Source organism: Gracilinanus agilis, chromosome 3 (assembly GCF_016433145.1).
Source record: "Gracilinanus agilis isolate LMUSP501 chromosome 3, AgileGrace, whole genome shotgun sequence".
NCBI classification, from domain to species: domain Eukaryota; kingdom Metazoa; phylum Chordata; class Mammalia; order Didelphimorphia; family Didelphidae; genus Gracilinanus; species Gracilinanus agilis.
In genome coordinates this window covers 51397834-51418623 of record NC_058132.1, presented here as the reverse complement: position 1 = coordinate 51418623, position 20790 = coordinate 51397834, and the positions used below count along the sequence as shown (strand labels likewise).

At 49.0% G+C, this 20790-nt stretch overlaps 1 protein-coding gene across 1 annotated transcript; it reads left to right on the top strand.

The window, feature by feature from the left end:
• Window positions 1–4284: 4284 nt before the first annotated feature.
• Window positions 4285–19685, top strand: ZBTB17 (zinc finger and BTB domain containing 17). The gene is made up of 16 exons (XM_044667786.1): window positions 4285–4620; window positions 6114–6320; window positions 9597–9785; window positions 10306–10455; window positions 10782–10892; window positions 12069–12122; window positions 12958–13214; window positions 13302–13444; window positions 13648–13948; window positions 14550–14637; window positions 14765–14881; window positions 14979–15099; window positions 15316–15446; window positions 15637–15852; window positions 15968–16057; window positions 17619–19685. Exons 1-16 carry the CDS (start codon window positions 4578–4580, stop codon window positions 17885–17887), a joined length of 2487 nt encoding a protein of 828 aa, XP_044523721.1. The 5' UTR covers window positions 4285–4577; the 3' UTR covers window positions 17888–19685.
• Window positions 19686–20790: the final 1105 nt, after the last annotated feature.

Genomic DNA, 20790 nt, shown 5'->3' with positions numbered 1-20790 from the left:
ACATTTTATGAATATTATCTTATTTGATCCTCACAGTAACCTTGGGAGAGAGGTGCTATTATTATCACCATTTTACAGAGGAGGAAACTGAGGCAGACAAAAATGAAGTAACTTGCCGGGGTCACACAGCTAGTAACTTCCTAAGGTTGGATTTGAACTCAGGTCTTCCTTACTCCAGGCCCAGCATTCTCTCTACCTAGCCACCTCCACACATGTAAGTATATACAAAATAATTTAGCAAGGAGGCACTAGAAGCTGAAGGGAAGTCAAGGGATTAGTAAAGGATTCATGAAAAAAAAAAGTGGATCTTGAGCTGAGTTTTAAAGAAAATGAGATATTTCAAAAGGTAGAGTTGAAGAAGGAATGTATTTCAGGCTTGGGAGATAGCAGTAAGCAAAACATTTAGAGATTTTTGACAGGAATCAAAATCCAAAGAATGAGTTAGTAAAAAACTCAATGATTCAAATGTGTTTACACTACTGCTCCAAGTTTAGGCAACAAGCAAGATGAACGTGGAGTTCTAGCAGAAGGGAACAAATTTAACCTTGTACCAACTAGATTTGTAGGATGAAATCTATGGATGGATTCAGAAAAAACAAGATTGGTAACAAAAGGGGAAGGATGGTAATACTGTTTGTAAGGAAATCCAGGAAGGACCCAGAGGAGGGGGAAGCATGATGGAGAGCATTTGGGTGAAAATGAAGATCATTTGGACAGAAAGAAGAAATAGGAGTATTTGGGAAACTATACAAGCCTAGCATGTGGCATGATATGATGGGAGCTTTCGATTATCCAAACATCTGTTAGAAATCTATGCCTATAGCAAAGCAATTAATGACTTTTTGACTTGCCTTCATTCACCTTCCTAAAGTGGAGAAATCAACACAACAAATCTGATTCTCTCTAAGAGGGAAAAATGGATTGCTGTGGTGGAAATGATGGGAACTTAAGGGGAGAAGTGACTCCTCCTAGAGTTTGTGTTAGAGAAGAAAGCTAGCATAGTCTAATATACACCTTAAATTTTGGGAGAACAGTTTTCAGAGGAAGGAATAGATAGATTCCATGGACTAAAAATTTCCAAAGTAAGTCAGTACAAGTAATAAGGAGACACAAGTTTGAAATTCTGAAAACTGTGTTAAAATTAATGGTTTGGCTAAATATATGAAAATTATAAATCTATTATTTATAAAAGAGGTGAAAAGAGTGAAATTCAAAAGGGTAGAAAAGACATTAACCTATCTCACTAAATATTGTTCCAGTGCTTGGCTCAGCCAGGACTCATTAAACTTCAATCAGAATTAAACTATCTCCAGAAGACAGGAAGGGAAAAACCAGCTGTCCACTCACCCAAGTGAGTGACTGGAAGTGAATGACTGGAGCTGAAAGTGACTCCTGAGGCCTACTCTCTTCTTTGAGCCGACCTTCTTGAAGCTGATTTCCTTCTTGGTGTGACTCTCTTCTTGGAGTTCACTTTCTACTAGCCTCCTATACCAGACTGCCTGCTCAGGGATTTTCATGGCTTTTATGGTGGTTTCCTGTCCCTGCCCCTTTTCATGGGGGCCAGTCACAGTTTCAAATTGTCTGAGTTCTCACCTTTGGATTCACACCTTTCTGAGTGTGTGAACTCTTAAGTTTCTGGCTGTTTGAGTTTGGGGGAAAAAGTGGAGCTCTCCAAGTATTTTGCTGGCTTCTCACTTAGCATCAAGTAAGACATGAACTCACTAAATGGTTTGTGAGCTCCTCCACCTAGTTCAAGCTTGGGTTGATTCAATCAAAAAGTAGACAAAGGAGAGCTAATCTTGTCCTCACAATCTAGTGAGGTACTAAGTAGGGGTACTGAAGTTATTGTCAAAGTTTTAACTCCAACTAGGCAAAGAGAACAAAGGATTCTCTTTTCACAAGTGTGAACTCAAAGAGAACCAAGAATTCCCTTTTACAAAATACAAAAGGAAACAATTCCAAAGAGGTAGGAAAACAGGAGTTTTTTAGAGATATCATTGAACATCCCAAAGTGTCTCACAGTTTGGTTAGAGACCAAAAGCTATGGTAGGTCAAAGGATATAAACAAAACAGTTCTCAAAAAAAGAATTGCAAACTTTTAACAACCATATGAAGGAATACTCCATATCCCCAATAATAAAAGAAATGCAAATCAAAACCTCTCTCACCTCACACCCTGAAAACTGGCAAATGTGGGCAAAGATGCAGAATGTCAGTATTGGAGGGGTTGTGAGAAGATAGGCACAGCCATACTTTGTTAGTAGAGTTGTGCGTCTTCAATCGAAGCAATTTGAAATATGCAAATAAAGTGACTAAAATGTTCACACCCATTGTATTGACTGAAGATTCTATCCTCCCAAAGTGGTAACTGATAAGAAGAAAGTCTATACACACCAGTGATTTAGTCAACTAGCATTAAGTACCTACTACGTGCCAGGCACCATACCAAGCCTAAGGATACAAAGAAAGACAAAACACAAACCCTGTTCTCAAGGAACTCCTAGTCTAATTAATGGGAGAAACAAAATGTACAAATAAGATAAAAGATAATTGGGTTAATGACCTACGGTTTGGTCTCTCTGCCTTAACTCTTTCCACTCAGCAGTCAAATTTATCTTCCTGAAGCACCAATCCAATCATGTCACCACATCCCCATTCTATAAATTCCAGGTTGTCTCCCCCTTTAAGATTGTGAGCCCTTTGAGGTTTCTTTGTATCCCCAGCACTTAGCAGAGGACCTGGCACTTAGTAGCCATTTAATGAATACTTCTTGACTGGCTTTGAGCTGTCTCAAAAAAAAAAAAAAAGAGAGAGATAAGAATATGTAGGTGACAAGAATAATTGGCAGTGTCAAAAGCATCAAAGAGGTCAGGAAGAATGAAGATTGAGAAAAGGTCATTAGATTTGGAAATTAAGAGATCATTAGTAAATTTAGGGTCATCAGTTTGGACAGAATAACGAGATTAGAAGCCAGATTGTAGAGGGGTCAGAAGAGTGAAAGGAGGCACCTATTCTAGATGGCCTTCTCAAGTAGTTGTATCAGGCTAGGGAGAGGAGAGATAGACTATAGCAAGGATTGATGGATCGGATCACATGAGGGTTTTTTGAGAATGAAGGAGACATAGGCATGTGTTCAGGCAGTAGGAAAGTAGCCAATAGCAGGGAAAGATTGAAAATTAGTGAGGAAATAATGATAGTGGAGGAGTTTTATTCTATCCTCAGATACTTGCTGATTGTATGACTAGACAAAGTCACTTAAATTCTTGGCCCAGTTCTCTCATTTGTAAAATGGACATATAATAGCTTCTGCCCCAGGGTTATTGTGAGGTTACAGTGAGATAGGTAAAGGAGTCATAAAACACTTTGTTTTATTATAACCAAGCTATTAAAGTAACAGAAATAAAATAAATCCATAACAGTCATTAACCTTTCTTATTTTTACTTAAAAAAAAAAAAAGGGAGTACAAGCCAGAAAGACAAATTACTTTCAGAATAATTACAAAATGCATAAAATATTTGTGTGATAACCTACTAACATAGGATTTACATAAATACAACAGCCCTCTATTCAGCAGAGATTCTTTCTTGTATCATGGGCCCCTTTGGCAGTCTGATAAATTGAATAGTTTGTAGGAACATGGGCATATTAATACACTATTAGTGGAGCTTTGAATTGATCCAGCAGGTCTGAAAATTTATTAGGAACTGTGAGAAATGTTGCTAAGTTGTACATATCTTTTGACCCACTAATCTTATCACTGGACATATACACCAAGGAGGGTAATTCCTAAAAGAATGGCCCCATATATAACAAAATACTCAGAGCAGCATTCTTTGGTAGCAAAATGATCAGAAATAAAGGAGTGTTCATCACCCACTTGAGGTTAGGAATGGCTGTACCGATTGTGGCATCTGTTGTAATGGAATATTACAATGGAAACAAATATTGGAAAGTGAAAGAAACAAGGAGAGATATGGGAAAATGTAGGAAAGTGAGAACAAAGAAAACATTAGGAGAATGACATAGAATTGCTACAAAAATGTAAATGAAAACACCACTGAAAAGCCATTCTGCTTGGATGAATTAAAATGATGAGGGTTGGTTTTGAAGAACATTCATCCTTCATATTAGTAAGTATAGAGAAGTGAGAAACTGGGTGTACAGTGTAGCAAGGATTTTCAAGTTCCTGTGCCTAAACTGCAACTTCAAGCTGCCTGTGAGGCTTTCCCCCTTCATTACCCCAGAGAGTGGAGGAAGCTTGCTTTGGGCAGCTGGACAGAAGGGCAAGGCATGCAAAAACTGCCCTCAGACACTGGGAAGAGGGGGAACAGAGCAGCTCTCTAAGTGCCAGCTCTGCATGGGTGCCACACCTTTGCCAACCCTCAGGTAGAGTATAGGGTATATTGTCTGGCTTAGTTGCTTTGGGCATTGATTGTGCTTGTTGGAAGCAAAGACTTAGGGATGAAGGGATGGGTGAAGTGACTACTACAGAACAAAAAAAGCATCAATTTTTTAAAGGGCAGAAATGAGAGGTCAGGAAAAAAACTAGTAGGCAGAGAGGGAGCAGTTGGAGAAGATGGAAGGGAACCAGGAGGATGGCAACTCTGAAACCAAAAGAGGTGAGAATTGTCAAAAGGACTGTTAGAGTTGGACATTGGGCTGGTATACTTGCAACCAATTATAAGTGATAATAAAGAAGAGCACTATATTCCAAGGTGGCAGTGCCACTATTAGGCTCCTAGTAGTAGCAGCTCCTCAGACTTCCTGATTCCACCCTTACCTCTCACTGAATTTGTGACTGATAAGACTACCAGGAGCCATTCCAAACAGGAAGGGACCAAGGGTTAGTGCTGGGGCCTCCACCCCTCTGATTAAACTTTCAGACTGGTGAGGAGACAGTTCAGGACAGCTGGTCCCTCAGCTAAATGCCTTCATCTCTTCCTTTCTCACCACTTTTTTTTTAAACCTTCTTTCTGAGAAGAGCAGTAAGGGCTAGGCATTGGGGTTTAAGTGACTTGCCCAGGGTCACACAGCTAGGAAGTATTCAAGATCAGATATGAACCCAGGACCTCCCATCTCCAGGCCTGGCATTATCCACTGAGCCACCTAGCTGCTCTGCCCCACCACTCTTTTTAGCTTAGTTTTGGGTCATCCTCCTCCATTAGATTGTAAGCTCCTAGTAGGCAGGGACTCTTAATTGTCTCCAGTATTTTGTATTGCTAGCACTTAGTAGGCATCTTAATAAGTGCTTTTTAACTATTGACAGTTATCATGAGCTTGAGGCCTTGTATCAGCTATATGGAGAGGGCTGGCACCTTGTTCATCTCAGCTAATGCTTTTTTTTTTTTTTTTTTTAACCCTTAATTTTCCATCTTAGACTCAATATTGTGTATAGGTTCCAAAGCAGAAGAGTGATCAGGGATAGGCACTGGGAATTAAGTGACTTGTCCAGGGTCGTATGCGAAGAATCTGAGACCATATTTGAATCCAGGACTTCCCCTCTCCAGACCTGGCTTTCTATCCTTTGAACCACCTAGCTTCCCTTAATAGCCTTCACTTTTGATACCTTTTTTCTGTATATTCCTATACTGTGCAGTTAAGTCCTGGCCTTGAAGAGCTTAGATTCTTACAGTCCTATTTCTCTTGTTTTCCAGAGCAGGCTGTGGTCTTACCCACCCCACATATATTATTCACATCTTTTTCCTAATCTTGATTTGTAGTGCCTTGTTCTAAGCCTTGGGCCAGGAATCAAGAGGCCTTGGTTCTAGTCCCTGTTCTTCAGTGTATTAAGTATATGACCTTGGCCTTAGAGAAAGTTATTGATCTGAGAGGACAGTGGAGTCGGCATGTTCTTAGGGACCAACAAGTACCTCTGTAAAATTATAGCTCAAACTGGCCATTCCTCATCTTAGAAATCTGTTAACTTAAAACCAAACCTAAAACAAGCCTCTTCCCTCCTTTTCTTGATTCTCCCACAGGGATCATTAAGAATTGACTATGTAGCCTTCAATACAGTGGAAACATTTCATATTCATTCCCATTGACTGATGAATAAACGAAGGCCAGTTTGGTTCCTGGGGCTCAGCTGTCCTTTTGGCTTTTCCTTTTCCAGCCATGGATTTCCCGCAACATAGCCAGCTGGTCCTGGAACAGTTGAATCAGCAGCGGCAGCTGGGCCTGCTGTGTGACTGCACCTTTGTGGTGGACGGAATCAACTTTAAGGCCCACAAGGCCGTGCTGGCAGCTTGCAGTGAGTACTTCAAGATGCTCTTTGTGGACCAAAAGGACGTGGTGCACCTGGACATCAGTAACGCGGCAGGTACCCATAGCTTGAGATCTGCAAAGAGAAGGGAAGCCACTCTTCAGCCCCAAGGCTTTCCTATAGTGTTCTGCTGAATCTCCCAGCACCATCTAGAGGGACTGACACACTCATAAGCTCTCCCAGCAGCATCTGAGGGCCTCCCCAGGACAGTCACACCATAAGCCCTGCCCTTTAGGGGGGGAGGATGTTTCCACTCCCATGCCCAGCCCTTATAGTGAACATAGACCTACTTTAACCCTCTGCTGACTAGTTTGGGAGAAGACGTAGAATGGGAAAGTGGATTATAACAGAGGGATAGCAGATGAGATGAAGGAACAGGATGAAGAAGGCAGAAGTAAATTCAAATGTACCTAGGTTTTTTTTTGTGTGTGTGAAAACCCCCTCTGTGATGTCTGGGCCCAAAGCCAGTGGGCACCCTTGTATGTATCTCAAGCAAAGTTAGTCTCCATGAGGAACATTGAACTTTCAGTTTAACAGCTTGAATGTTCAAACAATAATGACTTCTTTCTGGGAGAGTGGTTATTGCTGATAGGGGAAACATAATATAGGAAAAAACGTGGTATACTGGCAAGAGCCCTGGATTTGAGGTTGAAGGACCTTTTATCTCCAGCTCAGCTTCTCAGATTCTGTGTGACCCAGAGCCAGTCATTTAACTGCTTTCTGTGCCCTTCTCTAAAAAAGATAGGATTATGTTAGATTATCTTCAGTATTCCTTCTAGGGCTGAATCCCATATTCTAAAATATAGTATTGTCCCTTGCTGCACGTAGTATCCTACATGCAACTACCTGACCCTAATTCTTGCTGTGTCAGATAGCAGCCAAAATCCAAATCACTCAGACTTTGTTCCAATGACCGAAGCTCAAAAATGCAGGCCCCAAGGCTCAGTGAATAAGCATGAAGACAGAAGAGAGGTTTGGCGCTAGGGCCAGGGTTTCCAGACCTTTTCACTGTGAACTGGTAGGGCACATAGCTCCTGCCTTTTTTATTTAAATGACATCTGATTTCCTTCATACATGCAGTATTCTATCCTTCAAGCTCCCCCAAGGGTCACACATTAAGAAGTATCTGAGGGAGCAGCTGGGTAGCTCAGTGGATTGAGAGCCAGGCCTAGAGACGGGAGGTCCTAGGTTCAAATCCGGCCTCAGCCACTTCCCAGCTGTGTGACCCTGGGCAAGTCACTTGACCCCCATTGCCCACCCTTACCACTCTTCCACCTATAAGTCAATACACAGAAGTTAAGGGTTTAAAAAAAAAAAAGAAGTATCTGAAGCCAGATTTGAGTTGAGGACCTCCTGACTCCAAGCCTCACTCTCAATCCACTGAATCACCTAGCTGCCCCAGTCTTCAATGGAGGCCAAATGTCAGGGCCCCCCTGACCAGGATGCAATTCCACCTTGCTTGATGGGCATTAAGCTAAATTACAATTGTCGGGGGAAGGGGAGGGTAGGAAGAACTGAAATTTAGTACATCAAAGATTCACCAGGACCTCCCCCTTTTCGGAATGATCCCTTCCCCACTATGTTAGGCTGGCCTTTTGATGGCCTATTCATAATACAGTGTACTGCACAGTTGGGCAGCATCTAATCTGCTGGGTGCAGGACACTTTACTAGCTGCTCAGGAACATGTACAAGGAGTCTAGGAGTGAGATAAGCCAGCAGCCCAGATCACTACAAGGCATAGCATATAGATGCGCTTATGGAAGTAGTGTTCTGTGTGGGTTTAGAGAAGAGATGGTGGAGAGAAGCTTCCTTAGGGGGGGCCTTGGAATTAGGCTGTGGATGATGGTCAGAGAATGAAGAGAGGGAGGAAGAGGGGGCACCCAAGGCAAAGGTAAAAATGGTCCAGCAGTGTCACAGAGGCAGAAGAGAAATGTCAGGACTTGGCAGAGGAATCTGTCTTGACCAGAATGTGGAGATGGGAAAAGGGAGAGTGGGCAGAAAGCTGGCCCCCAAGTCAGCTCAGGTAGACCCAAGTTCAAGTCCTGCCTGTGGCACATCCTGATTGTGTGTCCCTAGGCAAATCACCACACCCATTAGATTTCCCAGGTCCCTCTCTGGGCCCTGGAGCCTAGTTGCAGAGCAAGTGCTAATCTACCTCATTGGAGGGCTTTTCCATACCAGGAGTTCCATAGTCACCTAACAGCTCCTAGAGGGCTGGACTTAGAACCAAGAATTGTCACTTCAGACACTTATTGTCCCTGAGCAAGATACCAAACTTCTCTGAGCTTCCTGTTACTCATCTTTAAAGTGAGGTCGATTATGGTACCTAGATCACAAGGCCATTTTGAGGATCAGAGAAGATCATTGAATGCCAGGCCCAAGGTATCTGGCCATCACTTGACAGACAAGAGAGAGCCACTGGATATTTAGAGCATTGAAGGGTTATGGTATGATATAGGTGTAAAATGGTGATCTTGCACCCATATGAAGGATGTATTAGACAGAGGAGAGTGTATCACTAAGAAGACCCTGAAAGAAGCTTGTTGTCCTAGGTCCAGGCAACCTACATGGATAGGCATAAGGGTGGTAGCATTGGGAATAGAGAGGAAGGGATGAATTTGAAAGATGGCAGACAGATGAAATTAATGGAGTTTGATCACTGTTGAGAGACAAGGGAGAGGAAATGTTTGCAGTAGCCCTACCTTTCTGAATACAGGAAACTAAGTCGCCAGTAGTGCCCCTCACAAAAATGATGATGTCAAAAGGAGCAGATTTAGGAAGAAAAGGAATAATCTCAGACCTGCTGGGTTTGAGTGCCTGGGTGGCCTGTTAGTAGCAATGGTTCATCTTCAATTGGAGATGTAGGGTAGGAAAGAGATCAGAACTAGAGGCTTCAATTAGTTGATTACTTCCCTAGAGGCAATTGTTGAGGCTGGGAGAGGCCCAAAAGATGCTTGGGTCCTGGCAGCTTAGCCAGGCTTGATCTACTCTCCATGACACAGTAAGGCATAGAAGGGATGAGTCCTTTTTTTGAGGGATGTCTTCCTTCTCCCAGGGATGCCCTCAAGGTGGGATTTTTGCAGTCCCTAGTAGTACAGGCTGCCTCCTGATCACCAGCTGTCATTACCAGGGACTACATGATTCTATCCCTCTTTAGTCTCCATATTTTCACTTCATCTCTACCAATAAGACTGGGAATCCCCAGGACAGGAAGACAGAGGGAGAAGCCTGGTGTTTTCTTCTAGAAAATGTGTCAGCAGCAGCAGCAGCAGATTTGTTTTTAGGCAGAAGCTCAGTTCCCTGGCTTAAGCCAATGTCTGTATCTTCGGCAGGTCTAGGGCAGGTGTTGGAGTTCATGTACACAGCCAAGCTGAGCCTGAGCCCTGAGAATGTGGAGGATGTGCTGGCCGTGGCAGGCTTCCTTCAGATGCAGGACATCGTCAGTGCATGCAATGCCCTCAGATCCCTTCCTGTGACAACCTCCAGCACACTGGAGAAACAAGAACCTCCTGAGCCTGAGGGTAAGCCTGCCCAGAGTGTACCATAATACAGGTAGTCAGGGGGCCTGAGTTTTAGTCCTGCCTTGTTTGTTGTTAACCAAGTTCATTGCACCCCTAGGCCTCAGTTCTTATCTATAAAATGGAGAGAGTAGTACCTGCCTAGGTTGCTGTGGGATAAGGGATAGGAGGGGACTTTGGAAAGTATGAAACATATGTAGAACCAAAAGACTTGGCCCAAATCTTATCCTGCTGGTTTCTATTTATGTGTCTCTGGGTGGATCACTTGGTCCCTGGGGAACTTCATTTCCTCATCTATAAAATGACCAAGTGATCCCTCCACTAGTGAAAAGGGCTGGTACCCCCTTCCTAACCTCCCCCCAAATAGCTACCCCTCCTGTCTCAGGTCTTTCACTGGTGACTGCTTCTGTGCCCTTGGATAGAAATATTTAGAAGACGAGACAGTTCTTCAGGGAGGGGCAGCAGGAGCAGGTGTTCCTCTTAAGGGGGTTGGAACACAGGCATAGCGTACTTCTGTCCTCAGGAGAAGAAAAGAAAATGGATGAGGAGAAGAAAGTTGCTGCTGCTACCCTCAGTGAGCTGGACCGAATGGAGTATGTCCCTCCAGCAGGATCTGGGGGGGAAATGAAGGGCGAGCCAGAGGCCCAAGTGGAGAGCAGAGGGGATGGGCTCGGTGAGTGCTAGTGTGGGTATCCCTCTCACTTGACAGAGGTGGCTCCTGCCCTGGGGCAGCTGTGAAGATAGGGTGGGTACTTCCTTTTCTTAACCTCTGTATAAGACATTCTCTAGAACAAAAATTTGCCCCAAATGAGAACATCTTTGAGATGTTCTCAACACCTCAACTCATGGTCACCTTATCTCAGAGTTGGACAGGTGTCAGGAATCAAGCTATTGAGAAGGAATCCTCATTGCTTCTCTGCCTTTTGGCTAAGACCAAGTGAAAATGAATTCCTGCCCCATGTGCCTTATTCATTCACTGGCGATGTTTCCTGTGCCCAGATGCCAAAGAGGAGAAGGAAGCCACATCCAAGGAGCCACTGCCTACAGAAACTAGACCCAGTCCTGTGGGTACACCTCTTGAGGTACTCCTGTCACGGAGATCACAGCAAGGTAGATAAGCCTTTCCTTCATCTCTTGGTTGGCTCCCTGGTACCATCTGTTCCTTCCTAGAATCTCACCATTGCACCCCTGTGGACTCAGGTCCCATTTCCCTATCCTTGAAAATGCAAACATATGTTAAATACCACCCCTGGGCAAAACACTGAGCTCCACCTTAGGAGAGGACACCTGGGGCACAGACCTCTTTTCAAGGAGCTTATCATCTAATTCGGAGAAGGGTGATAATGTGCTAGCTATGGTCCACTGGAGGGTGAGATATAAGTGCAAAGGAGGGGCCCAGGCCAAGTGCTGAGTGAGATTTGAGGAGGGGATTACTGTCATTTGTGGGGAGCAGGGGACAGTGGAGTCTTCATGGAGGAGGTGATATCTGACTTAGACTTTGAAGGGAGAAGATAGAAATGGGATAGTGGGGTGAAGGAGACTCTTCTAGGCTTGGGAGATGTGAACAAAAGGCAGAGATAGGAGGGGAAAACATTGGCTAGCTCCAGGGTATGAGACCCCTTGGTAGGTGTTGAGCCAAAATCCCAGCTCCAAGCACTGTACTTTGTTATCAGTTACAGACACTACATTTTTATTGAATTGTTGAATTGATTTAAGAACTTATTGCCTAGTCGCTTCTTTCTCCTGTGCAGGCCTTCCCAGAATTCCATCTCTCTGCTTCCTACTCCACCTCATGTCAATTCAGATCCTTTCTACCGTCCTCAGAGGCCAGGCCATGCAACTCCATACTAATCATTTCTTGTGTATGTTTGACCCCTCATATTTGTCGGTCACATTATACTTTACAAAGGAAAGGCTCCCTTCCCTGAGTCCCTGAAGCTCTCTGTCTTTATGTCTCTATCTCTGTCTCTCTCCCCATCCCCTCAGTCTCTACCTCTTCCCTTACACACACAGTTTCACTTAGTTGCTATGAGGTGAGATACGAACCATTGTCTCCATTTTATATATTTTTATTTAGTGTAAACTTAGTGACCATTGCCAAAGACAGCCTTTCAAATACACAAACACAGATTTTCTCCAAAGGTAGTACATGAAACTTTAAATTTTTTAAAGGGTAAAGATATTTGTGTCAACTTTGATAAAGAGCAAAATCATTAGGCTATTTGTTGCAAGTCCTTATTTTAACCTTTTTCCCTTCCTTCTATTTCCCATCATTCTCACTTTCAGAGGAGGAAACAGAGATCCAGAGAAATGAAGCGGCTCGCCCAAAGGGTCCAGCAGGTCAGTGACAGATCATGGCTTTGATTCTGTCCACTGGGCTAGGTTGCCTGCCTGGGCATCATACTCTAAAGAGTTGAGATGTCCAGTTGACTAAGGACATGCCAAGGCTCTCACCCTGCACTTTGTTATCCCATAGAGAGCCCCTTCCCTTCTCCCTGCTTAAGACTAGTCTTTCCCCGGCCCTACCCCCTCCCTCCAGAGTTCCCTTTTCCAAATTCCTAAAGGCATTTGCAATCATGACATTTAACACTTCCTCTTATATTTTGTGTTCCTAAAGAAAACATAAGGGACAGGTAGGTAGCATAGGCCTGAAGTTGGGAGGTCCTGGGTTCAAATTTGGCCTCAGACACTTCCCGGCTGTGTGACCCTGGGCAAGTCACTTAACCCCCATAGCCTAGCCCTTACCACTCTTCTGCCTTGGAGCCAATACACAGAATTGACTCCAAGATGGAAGGTGAGGGCTTAAAAAAAAAATAACAAGTATTGATTTTAAGATAGGTGAGGGTTTAAAAGAGACAGATGGACAGAAAGGGAGAGGGAGACACACACACATACACATATACACATGTAAGCACAGTACTAGGCACATGGTAGGTGTAAAATAAATTTTTGTTGACTCTACCTTCTTTTAGAAGCTCTTAGGTGCCAATCCTAGGGGCAAGTGGCACTTCTGGGTGAGACCATCCCAGGGAAGCAGGTCTTCAGTCTAGGCTCACTCCTGGTCCCAGTCTCAGGTTCTCCATGAGTTACCTTCCTTTCCTTACTGCCCCAGGCTAGGGTATCCTCAGGGCAGAGCTTTATCCTTAGAGCTCCTCCAAAGCTTATTTCTTTGTAGAAATGGAGGCTGAGCCAGTGAAGGATGATGAAGAACAGGACAGCAGCCAAGAAGCAGCAGTGTCAGGGAAGAGCAGCACCACTGAGGAGAATAGGCCTCAACTAGAGAATGGAGGCTCCGCCACTGAGGAGAACGAGGAGTCTGCAGGCACCGACTCTGGGCAGGAGAATATCGGGGAGGCTCGAGTCTTACGCTCAGGCACCTACAGTGACCGGACAGAGTCGAAGGCCTACGGCTCTGTGATTCACAAGTGTGAGGTAGCGCTTTTCCTGCCAGCCGCTCAGGCCATCTCTGTCCCCAGAGCCACCGCCAGCCCCTCACCCTGACTCTGCCGTTGTCTCCAGGACTGTGGGAAGGAGTTCACTCACACGGGGAACTTCAAGAGGCACATCCGCATCCACACGGGAGAGAAGCCTTTCTCCTGTCGGGAGTGTAACAAGGCCTTCTCAGATCCAGCAGCTTGCAAAGCCCATGAGAAAACACACAGGTACAGGTCGCCCCTGGGGCCAGAAGTGGAGACTTGGGTGGGGGCTCCTTTTGAGACCCTCTGGCCTCTCTGGCCAAGTATGCCCCCATCCCCTCTCCTGCCCCCATCTGCCCCTTGTCCCAGCCCCGCAGAGGCCCTTCCCTCCTGGCTAATCCGGGGCCGAGATGCTGGGCTCAGCCCCCGTTTACCCTGGCCCCCCACAGCCCCTTGAAGCCCTACGGCTGTGAGGAGTGCGGCAAGAGCTACCGCCTCATCAGCCTGCTCAACCTGCACAAGAAGCGGCACACCGGGGAGGCGAGGTACCGCTGCGGAGACTGTGGCAAGCTCTTCACCACCTCCGGCAACCTCAAGCGCCACCAGCTGGTGCACAGTGGGGAGAAGCCCTACCAGTGCGACTACTGCGGGCGCTCCTTCTCCGACCCCACCTCCAAGATGCGGCACCTGGAGACCCACGACACCGACAAGGAGCACAAGTGCCCCCACTGTGACAAAAAGTTCAACCAGGTGAGGGCCAGCCTTGCCATCTCCCTCGCAGCCCTAGGGGTTTAAAGCATTTCAAAACATTCTGAGAAGGGACACATAGGTTTCCCAGCTCAACAGAGGGGCCCACGACAGGAAAGCGAAGAGCCCCTGCTCTAAGGGGACCCCAGCCTAGTGCCCTCTGGGGCTCTGCCCCCATTCCTGCTGGTGTGGGCCAACCCATGCATACACAGTGCTAAAACCCAACACAAGGGAGAGGGATCCAGCGAGGCCCAGGGCAGAGCTGCCAAAGGGACAGTCAGACTAAGAGTTGGTCCCTCAGAGGTGGCATCCCAGAAGCCGGGGTTGTGTCCAGGAGAGTCAGGATAGGTCTGGGGGCTCCAGCATGCTTTGCAGCCCTGAGCTTCCCCACAAGCCCTTCTCTAGGACACTTTGGATTGATTGTTGTTGGGGTTCTCTCATAGCCCATAAACTTAAGCCCCAGAAACATGCCCTCTCTGGGGGAACAACCTGCATGGGCAGCATGCCAAGGGGCAGGCTGTTGGCTTAGGGAGGGGGCCTGGAGGGAGCATCTTCTCCCAGGTGCCTCCTCTGAGGGGCTTCCCCCACCCTCTCCCAAGTACAGGTGGGCAACCTGAAAGCGCATCTAAAGATACACATCGCGGACGGACCCCTGAAGTGCAGGGAGTGCGGCAAGCAGTTCACCACCTCGGGTAGAGCCCCTCCCCCCCTTCCCAGCCTCACCCAAGCCCACCCGACAGCTCCAGAGACCCCTCCCCCAGGCTCCCCTCTCACCGGGCCCTGGCACTGCCCAACTCTGGCCCCTCTGACTTCCTCTAGGAAACCTGAAGCGGCATCTCCGCATACACAGCGGGGAGAAGCCCTACGTCTGTGTCCACTGTCAGAGGCAGTTTGCAGACCCAGGTGCCCTGCAGAGGCATGTGCGCATCCACACCGGTGAGCGGCCCCCTGGGTGAGAGGGGGAGTCCGGAGTCCCTCCTGCCCGGGCCAGGGGAGACTCACCGCCCCCCACCCTCTCCCTGTCCTGCTGCAGGTGAGAAGCCGTGCCAGTGCCTCATCTGTGGAAAGGCTTTCACGCAGGCCAGCTCCCTCATCGCCCACGTGCGCCAGCACACCGGGGAGAAGCCCTACGTCTGTGAGCGCTGTGGCAAGAGGTGACTGAGGCGGAACAGGCTCCCCAGCCCACCGGCTCACACCCCCTTTCTCCTTCCCCAGCATTCTCACCCCCAGGCCTGGGCCCATGGCGCTGCCAGCCTGAGCCTTGGATTGGGGTCAAACCCTGGCCCTGCCTCTCTCCCCTCCACGCCTGGCCTTCTCCACTACAGGCGCCCAGCGGTCTGGCCCCTGAGCCCGTCTCCCCTCCCCTGCAGGTTTGTCCAGTCCAGCCAGCTGGCCAACCACATCCGGCACCACGACAACATCCGGCCACACAAGTGCAGCGTGTGCAGCAAAGCCTTCGTCAACGTGGGCGACCTGTCCAAGCACATCATCATCCACACGGGTGCGTCCTGGGCCCGGCCAAGGCACCCCCAGAGGCCCAAGTCTTCGGGCCCCACCGCCCTCTCCTGGAGGGGCGGGGCTGAGCGAGGCGGGGCGCAGGGGGTGGAGATTCCGGGCCCGCCCCGCCCCCATAGGCGCTCCTAGGCTGGGGTGTGACCACGCCTCTCCTCCCCGCCCTTCTCCTTACCCAGGGGAAAAGCCCTTCCTCTGCGACAAGTGTGGCCGTGGCTTCAACCGTGTGGACAACCTTCGCTCCCACGTGAAGACAGTTCACCAGGGCAAAGCCGGCATCAAGATCATGGAGCCGGACGAGGGCGACGAGGTCAACATCGTCACGGTCGCCTCGGACGACATGGTCACGCTGGCCACGGAGGCGCTGGCCGCCACAGCCGTCACCCAGCTTACAGGTGGGGGGAGGGGGGAGGGGAGCACCGGGGGCGGGTCTTGGGGTGGAGGAGGCCTGCGCAGGGGGGAGGGATGGCCTCCCTCAGCCCCACCCCTGTCCTCCCCCCCACCCCACAGTGGTGCCTGTTGGGGCCGCGGTGACGGCGGATGAGACGGAAGCCCTCAAAGCTGAGATCACCAAAGCTGTGAAGCAGGTCCAGGAAGCAGGTGAGAAGGAGAAGGGGGTGAGCGCCCAGAGGGAGGGAGGCGGGGAGCGGGGGAGGCGCTCCAGGAATCTCCCCTCAGCTTCGAGGGACTCAACAAGGGGTCCTCTCGGGGTCTAGAGGAGGAGGGGCCCCGGAGACGCTGTAGGCAGGGATCTGGAAGAAGCCTGGGCCATGGTCTAGTCCAGCTTGTACCCAAGCAGGAATGTCCTGTCCTATATCCCCACAAGTGGTCATCCCAACTCCATCCGAACCCTCTGCCCACTGAGGCGGCCAGTTTCACCAGTGGATAAATCTCATTGTCAGTTTTATATGTTTGGACTCACAAATTCATAGATTGCTGTAGCTGGAAAGGGCATTAGAGGTCATCTGGTCCATCCTCCTCATTTTACAGATGAGGAAACTGAGGCCCAGAGAAGTCAAAGGACTTGCCCAAGGTCATACAGCTAGTCATTGGCAGAACTGGGACTCAAACTCAGGTCTCCTTACTCCAGCCAAGTGCTCCTTCCACCACACCACACTGCCTCCCAAACCCCTCGTTTTACAGATGAAGAGACTGAGGCCAGAGAAGTTGTGACCAGCTCAAGGTCACACAGGTAGTACACTTTATCCATGGCTTCCATGAAGGCATAGATGGCATGTTTACCAGGTGTTCTGGTTGAGGACAGAAAGCTAAGAGGGCTGAGCCAGCGTTGGCAACGATGGCCAGGTCCAGCAAGACCGGGCGGGGTCTTGACATTCAGCCCACAAGTCAGCCTGAGTTAGAGGAAATGTAATAGCAGTAAAGACCACATTCCACTCTTGGGTTCAGAAGAATCCAAGGGACACAAGTCCTGTGAAAAAGGCCCAGAGATGGTCTTGGCCTTGAGGGCTCCCCATTACTGTGCAGGAGGGGCTCAATTAAGAGAAATGCAGGGTCCAGAAAGAGGTGGGCCATGGCCCCGATGGTCTAGACCTGGCGCCTAGACTTCTGGGCTCTGCTCTGGGCACCTCCTCTGAAGAAGCACACATTCTCCATCAACTAGCTTGTCCAGACAGAGGACCATAATAGTGAGAGAAGGGGGCCACCATGAATATCAGTTGGAAGAAATAGAGGGAAAAGAAGACATGGTTCCACCTCCAGCCATTGGAAGGGTTGTCATGTGAAACCATGATGATATGTTCTCTCTGGCCTCAAAAGGATTGATAGAATGGGGGCAGAAGTCTTGAGAGGCAGATTTCAGCTCAATGCAAAGACAGACTGTCCCCAAATGGAATGAGCTGCCTTGGAAGGTAGTGAGCCTCCCTGACACTGGGAGTCTTCATGTATAAGCCGGATGACCACTTTGGGGGATGTTGCAGAGCGTGGCCCTTATTGGGTACAGCTTGGACTGAGAGCCTTCTGGGGTTCCTTCCAGCTCTAAGATTATGTCCAGTGAGGCAGGGGCCCTCACACCTTCCAGGACCAGAACTTTCCAGCCAGGCCTATGAGCCAATCCCTTCCCCCAGGGCTGAGAGGTAGTGCTTGCAGCTCCAAGTGTGAGTGTTTTAATCCCAACACGGTTTCTCTTGTGGTTCCCCGACAGACCCAAATACCCAGATCCTCTATGCTTGTGATTCATGTGGTGAGAAGTTCCTGGATGCCAACAGCTTGGCCCAGCATGTCCGGATCCACACAGCCCAGGCCCTGGTCATGTTTCAAGCAGATACGGACTTCTACCAGCAGTATGGCCCAGGCAGCACGTGGCAGGCGGAGCAGGTGTTACAGGCTGGGGAACTGCTTTTCCGCCCCCGGGACGGGGCCGAGGGTCAGCCTGCCCTGGCAGAGCCTCCTCCACCCACTGTGGCTGAATGAGGGAAGTGTGGGTGGGCAGAGGCCATGGCAGACACCCCCTCTCCTGACTATTTAAAGATGGACAATGCACCCTGGATCCCTAGAGAGAATAAATTGGATTATTTTCTAAAGTTCCGGGAGTTGCTCTGGGACTGGGCAGGGATGGAAGGGGTGTCAAGAGGAGTGCCTGGTGCCATCAGCACAGCCATCAAGAACTGGCAAATGAGGGACACGGTGAGGGCCCCGGACCAGGCACTGCAAGGCTGGGAAACCACGTATTGCTGCTTGACTCTGGGCACACACATTTGACCTTCACACCCACTCCTGCGAGGTCCTGCCGCCCCTGCAGCAGGGCTAGGGCCCCCCATGGCCCCAGGAAGAAACTGGGCAGTTAGAGAGTGGGCCTGGAGGAAGTGCTTCTCTTGCCTCCCTCAGGGATGGGTTGGTCAACAGTCACAGCCCCTGGAGTCCCCAGGACTTGGGGCTTCTTGGGAACAGGACTCAGGATGGAAATTTGTGGCCAGACAACCCTGGAGGAGGTATCCTCTCCCTGCCCGCCTCTTAGTCTCTTCATTGTCACTTGTACTCAGGCTGCCAGGTCCCTATCCTGCTCCCCCTCTTAAGTAAAAAGTCAGGGAGAAACCAGCTCCTCGAGCCCAAAAAGCGAGGGGCCGGGACCCAGAGGGCCTTCCCTTCCTCTTCTTCCTTCCTCTTCTTCCAATTCTGGGGTCTGTCTTGGCTCACAGTGGCCAGAGCCTCACTCGTGCCCCTCCCTGGCCTGAATCCCCTCTGTAGCATGTTCAAGTGGTCACATTGACCTTTGCTTGAGGACCAACCACTAATAAATAGCATCTTCTGCACTTATAGAACACTTCATTCCCGCTTATCTCAGACCCTCCCCGTGCCCCGCCCCCGGAGGTAGGCCCTTGTTCTCATTTCACATGAGGATGTCAGCCAAGAGGGATGGGGATGTCCGGGATTAAAACTGGGGCCTTCCTGCCCCGAGATCTCCATCTGTGCCGTGATGCTTGCCTCGGCCCAAGGCCATCCTTCCGGCTCTCTTTGGGATCACTGATTGTTAGGAACTCATTTTTACTTTAGAGCCAAGACTTGCCTCTTGCCTCCAACTAACTACGGCTCCTTTTGGAGCCAAGACCAAGCCTGATCCCCTGCCAGTCCTCCAACCGTGCTAGTGGGTGATGCCACTGAGGGCTGGCACCCCGCTGACCAGGGCCACCCATGGCTGCTCAGGCCACTCTTTCCCTCATCTTGCTCACCTTCCTTGGCTTGAGCTCTGCTTCGGCTCCACCCTTCTTAAATTGATACTCAGAACTAAGCAAAAAGCTCCCGTTGTTCTCTGATCAGGCTCCTGTACCGCCTGCTCTCAGGCACCGCCTCTCTCTTAGCGGAGCCCAAGTGGACTTGCTTTTGCGGCGCTCGTGTCCCTCATCCCCCGCCCTGTACGGGCAGGTATAGGACTTGCTCCTCTTTTTATTTGGTCGTGCCAGGCTCTGGCCACATCCTAGGCTTGGCCAACTGATAAGCTTTGTGGCCATGCTTTTCTCCAAGCCACTGATAAGAATGCAAAGTCACACGCAGCCAAGCGCAGATCTCCAGGACACGCCAGTAGCCACTTCTTCTCGCTCAGTCGTGATTCCACTCGCGATACGCTTTGCTGAGATGAAGCTCAGGGCCATCTCAACCTCCTCCATCTCGTTACTCGTTGTCCAGAAAGGAAATAAGGAGAGTCTTGCTTTCACCAGCACCAAGTCTTCTCTACTCCTAAATCTCTCCCATTCCTTCAGCCATTCTTACAGCCATCATCCAGCCCGGAGAAAGGCTCCGGCTCGGTGTCCTCCTTTATTGGGAATGCCCAGAACGAAGCAAAATCTTCCAGATGATGGCTTGCTTCTCGGGGGGCTGAGAAAGGGTTGGGGGGGAGGGGGGAGGAGAATGCCTTCTCTGAGTCTCCTAGTACTCCGCCATCCTTCTCCATCTTTCCCATCCACCTCGCCTAGCCATGCCTTCATTAGCCCAGGGCTTGTGCAGTCAGGAGTCATTAAGGAGGCCAATAATGGGCGGCAGAGGGCCTTGCAAACGTAGTGCATCCCCATAGAAACTGCCCCCTCTGCTCTGGCTTCCGCCACTCCTAAGTTCCACGGGCCGTAAAGCTGGCCGTAGACTCCCTCAGTGACCGTTCTGAGACTTGGCGCCATCAGGGGGCAAATGGCAGCAACTTGCTTGAATGGCGACGCACACAGCAGGCCTGGGGGAGAAGGTCGGGACGTGGCCCTCATCTTGGCCCCCACAGCCTGTCCTGAGGCTCCACCCTTGGGCAAGTTTTCCAGTCACCGTCTCTCCTCCCAACAGACCCCATTGGTGGAGGGCCTCTTCTGAAGTCTTCTGACTTGCACACGCACACGCACGCACATGCACACGCACACACACGAGTGGTCAGTCCTGGAGGCTGCTGCCCTGCGTCCATCCCCGATGGAGCTCAGGATATTTAGAAGCCTGTGATATTCCCGAGGGAGAAGGTCCTCAGGGATCTGGGCGGCGCGTCACCGTAGGACAGGCTTCTCAGGAGGCCCTGGGCCCTCCCTCACAAACTGATCCCCAGTTTCAGGGTTGGAGAGATGAAAACAAGGAAAACAAAGCTTGCTTAAAACTTGCCAGTTCCTTTCGGTGGTTTGTTTATTGTGTATCAAAAGTATAAGTGCCTTCAATGTTACTCAAGAATCAACCAGGACTTCTGAGTTTTACAATTATTTACACCATAAGACAAACATGGTTCAAGTCCAACTTGATCTGTGATAAAAATGTCTTCTTTTGTACAAGATAAAATGACTCACAAGAAAAGGAAGAGGTCATCAGATGGCCAGGAGAGAGCAGGGGTTTAAAAATTCAAATCTGTCCCATGTACA

Coding starts and splice junctions, on each gene's coding strand:
- ZBTB17 (XM_044667786.1), top strand. CDS start 4,578: ATGGAAGGGAACCAGGAGGATGGCAACTCTGAAACCAAAAGAG. Junction 6,321..9,596: donor GGACATCAGTAACGCGGCAG/GTACCCATAGCT, acceptor TATCTTCGGCAG/GTCTAGGGCAGGTGTTGGAG. Junction 12,123..12,957: donor TCGCCCAAAGGGTCCAGCAG/GTCAGTGACAGA, acceptor ATTTCTTTGTAG/AAATGGAGGCTGAGCCAGTG.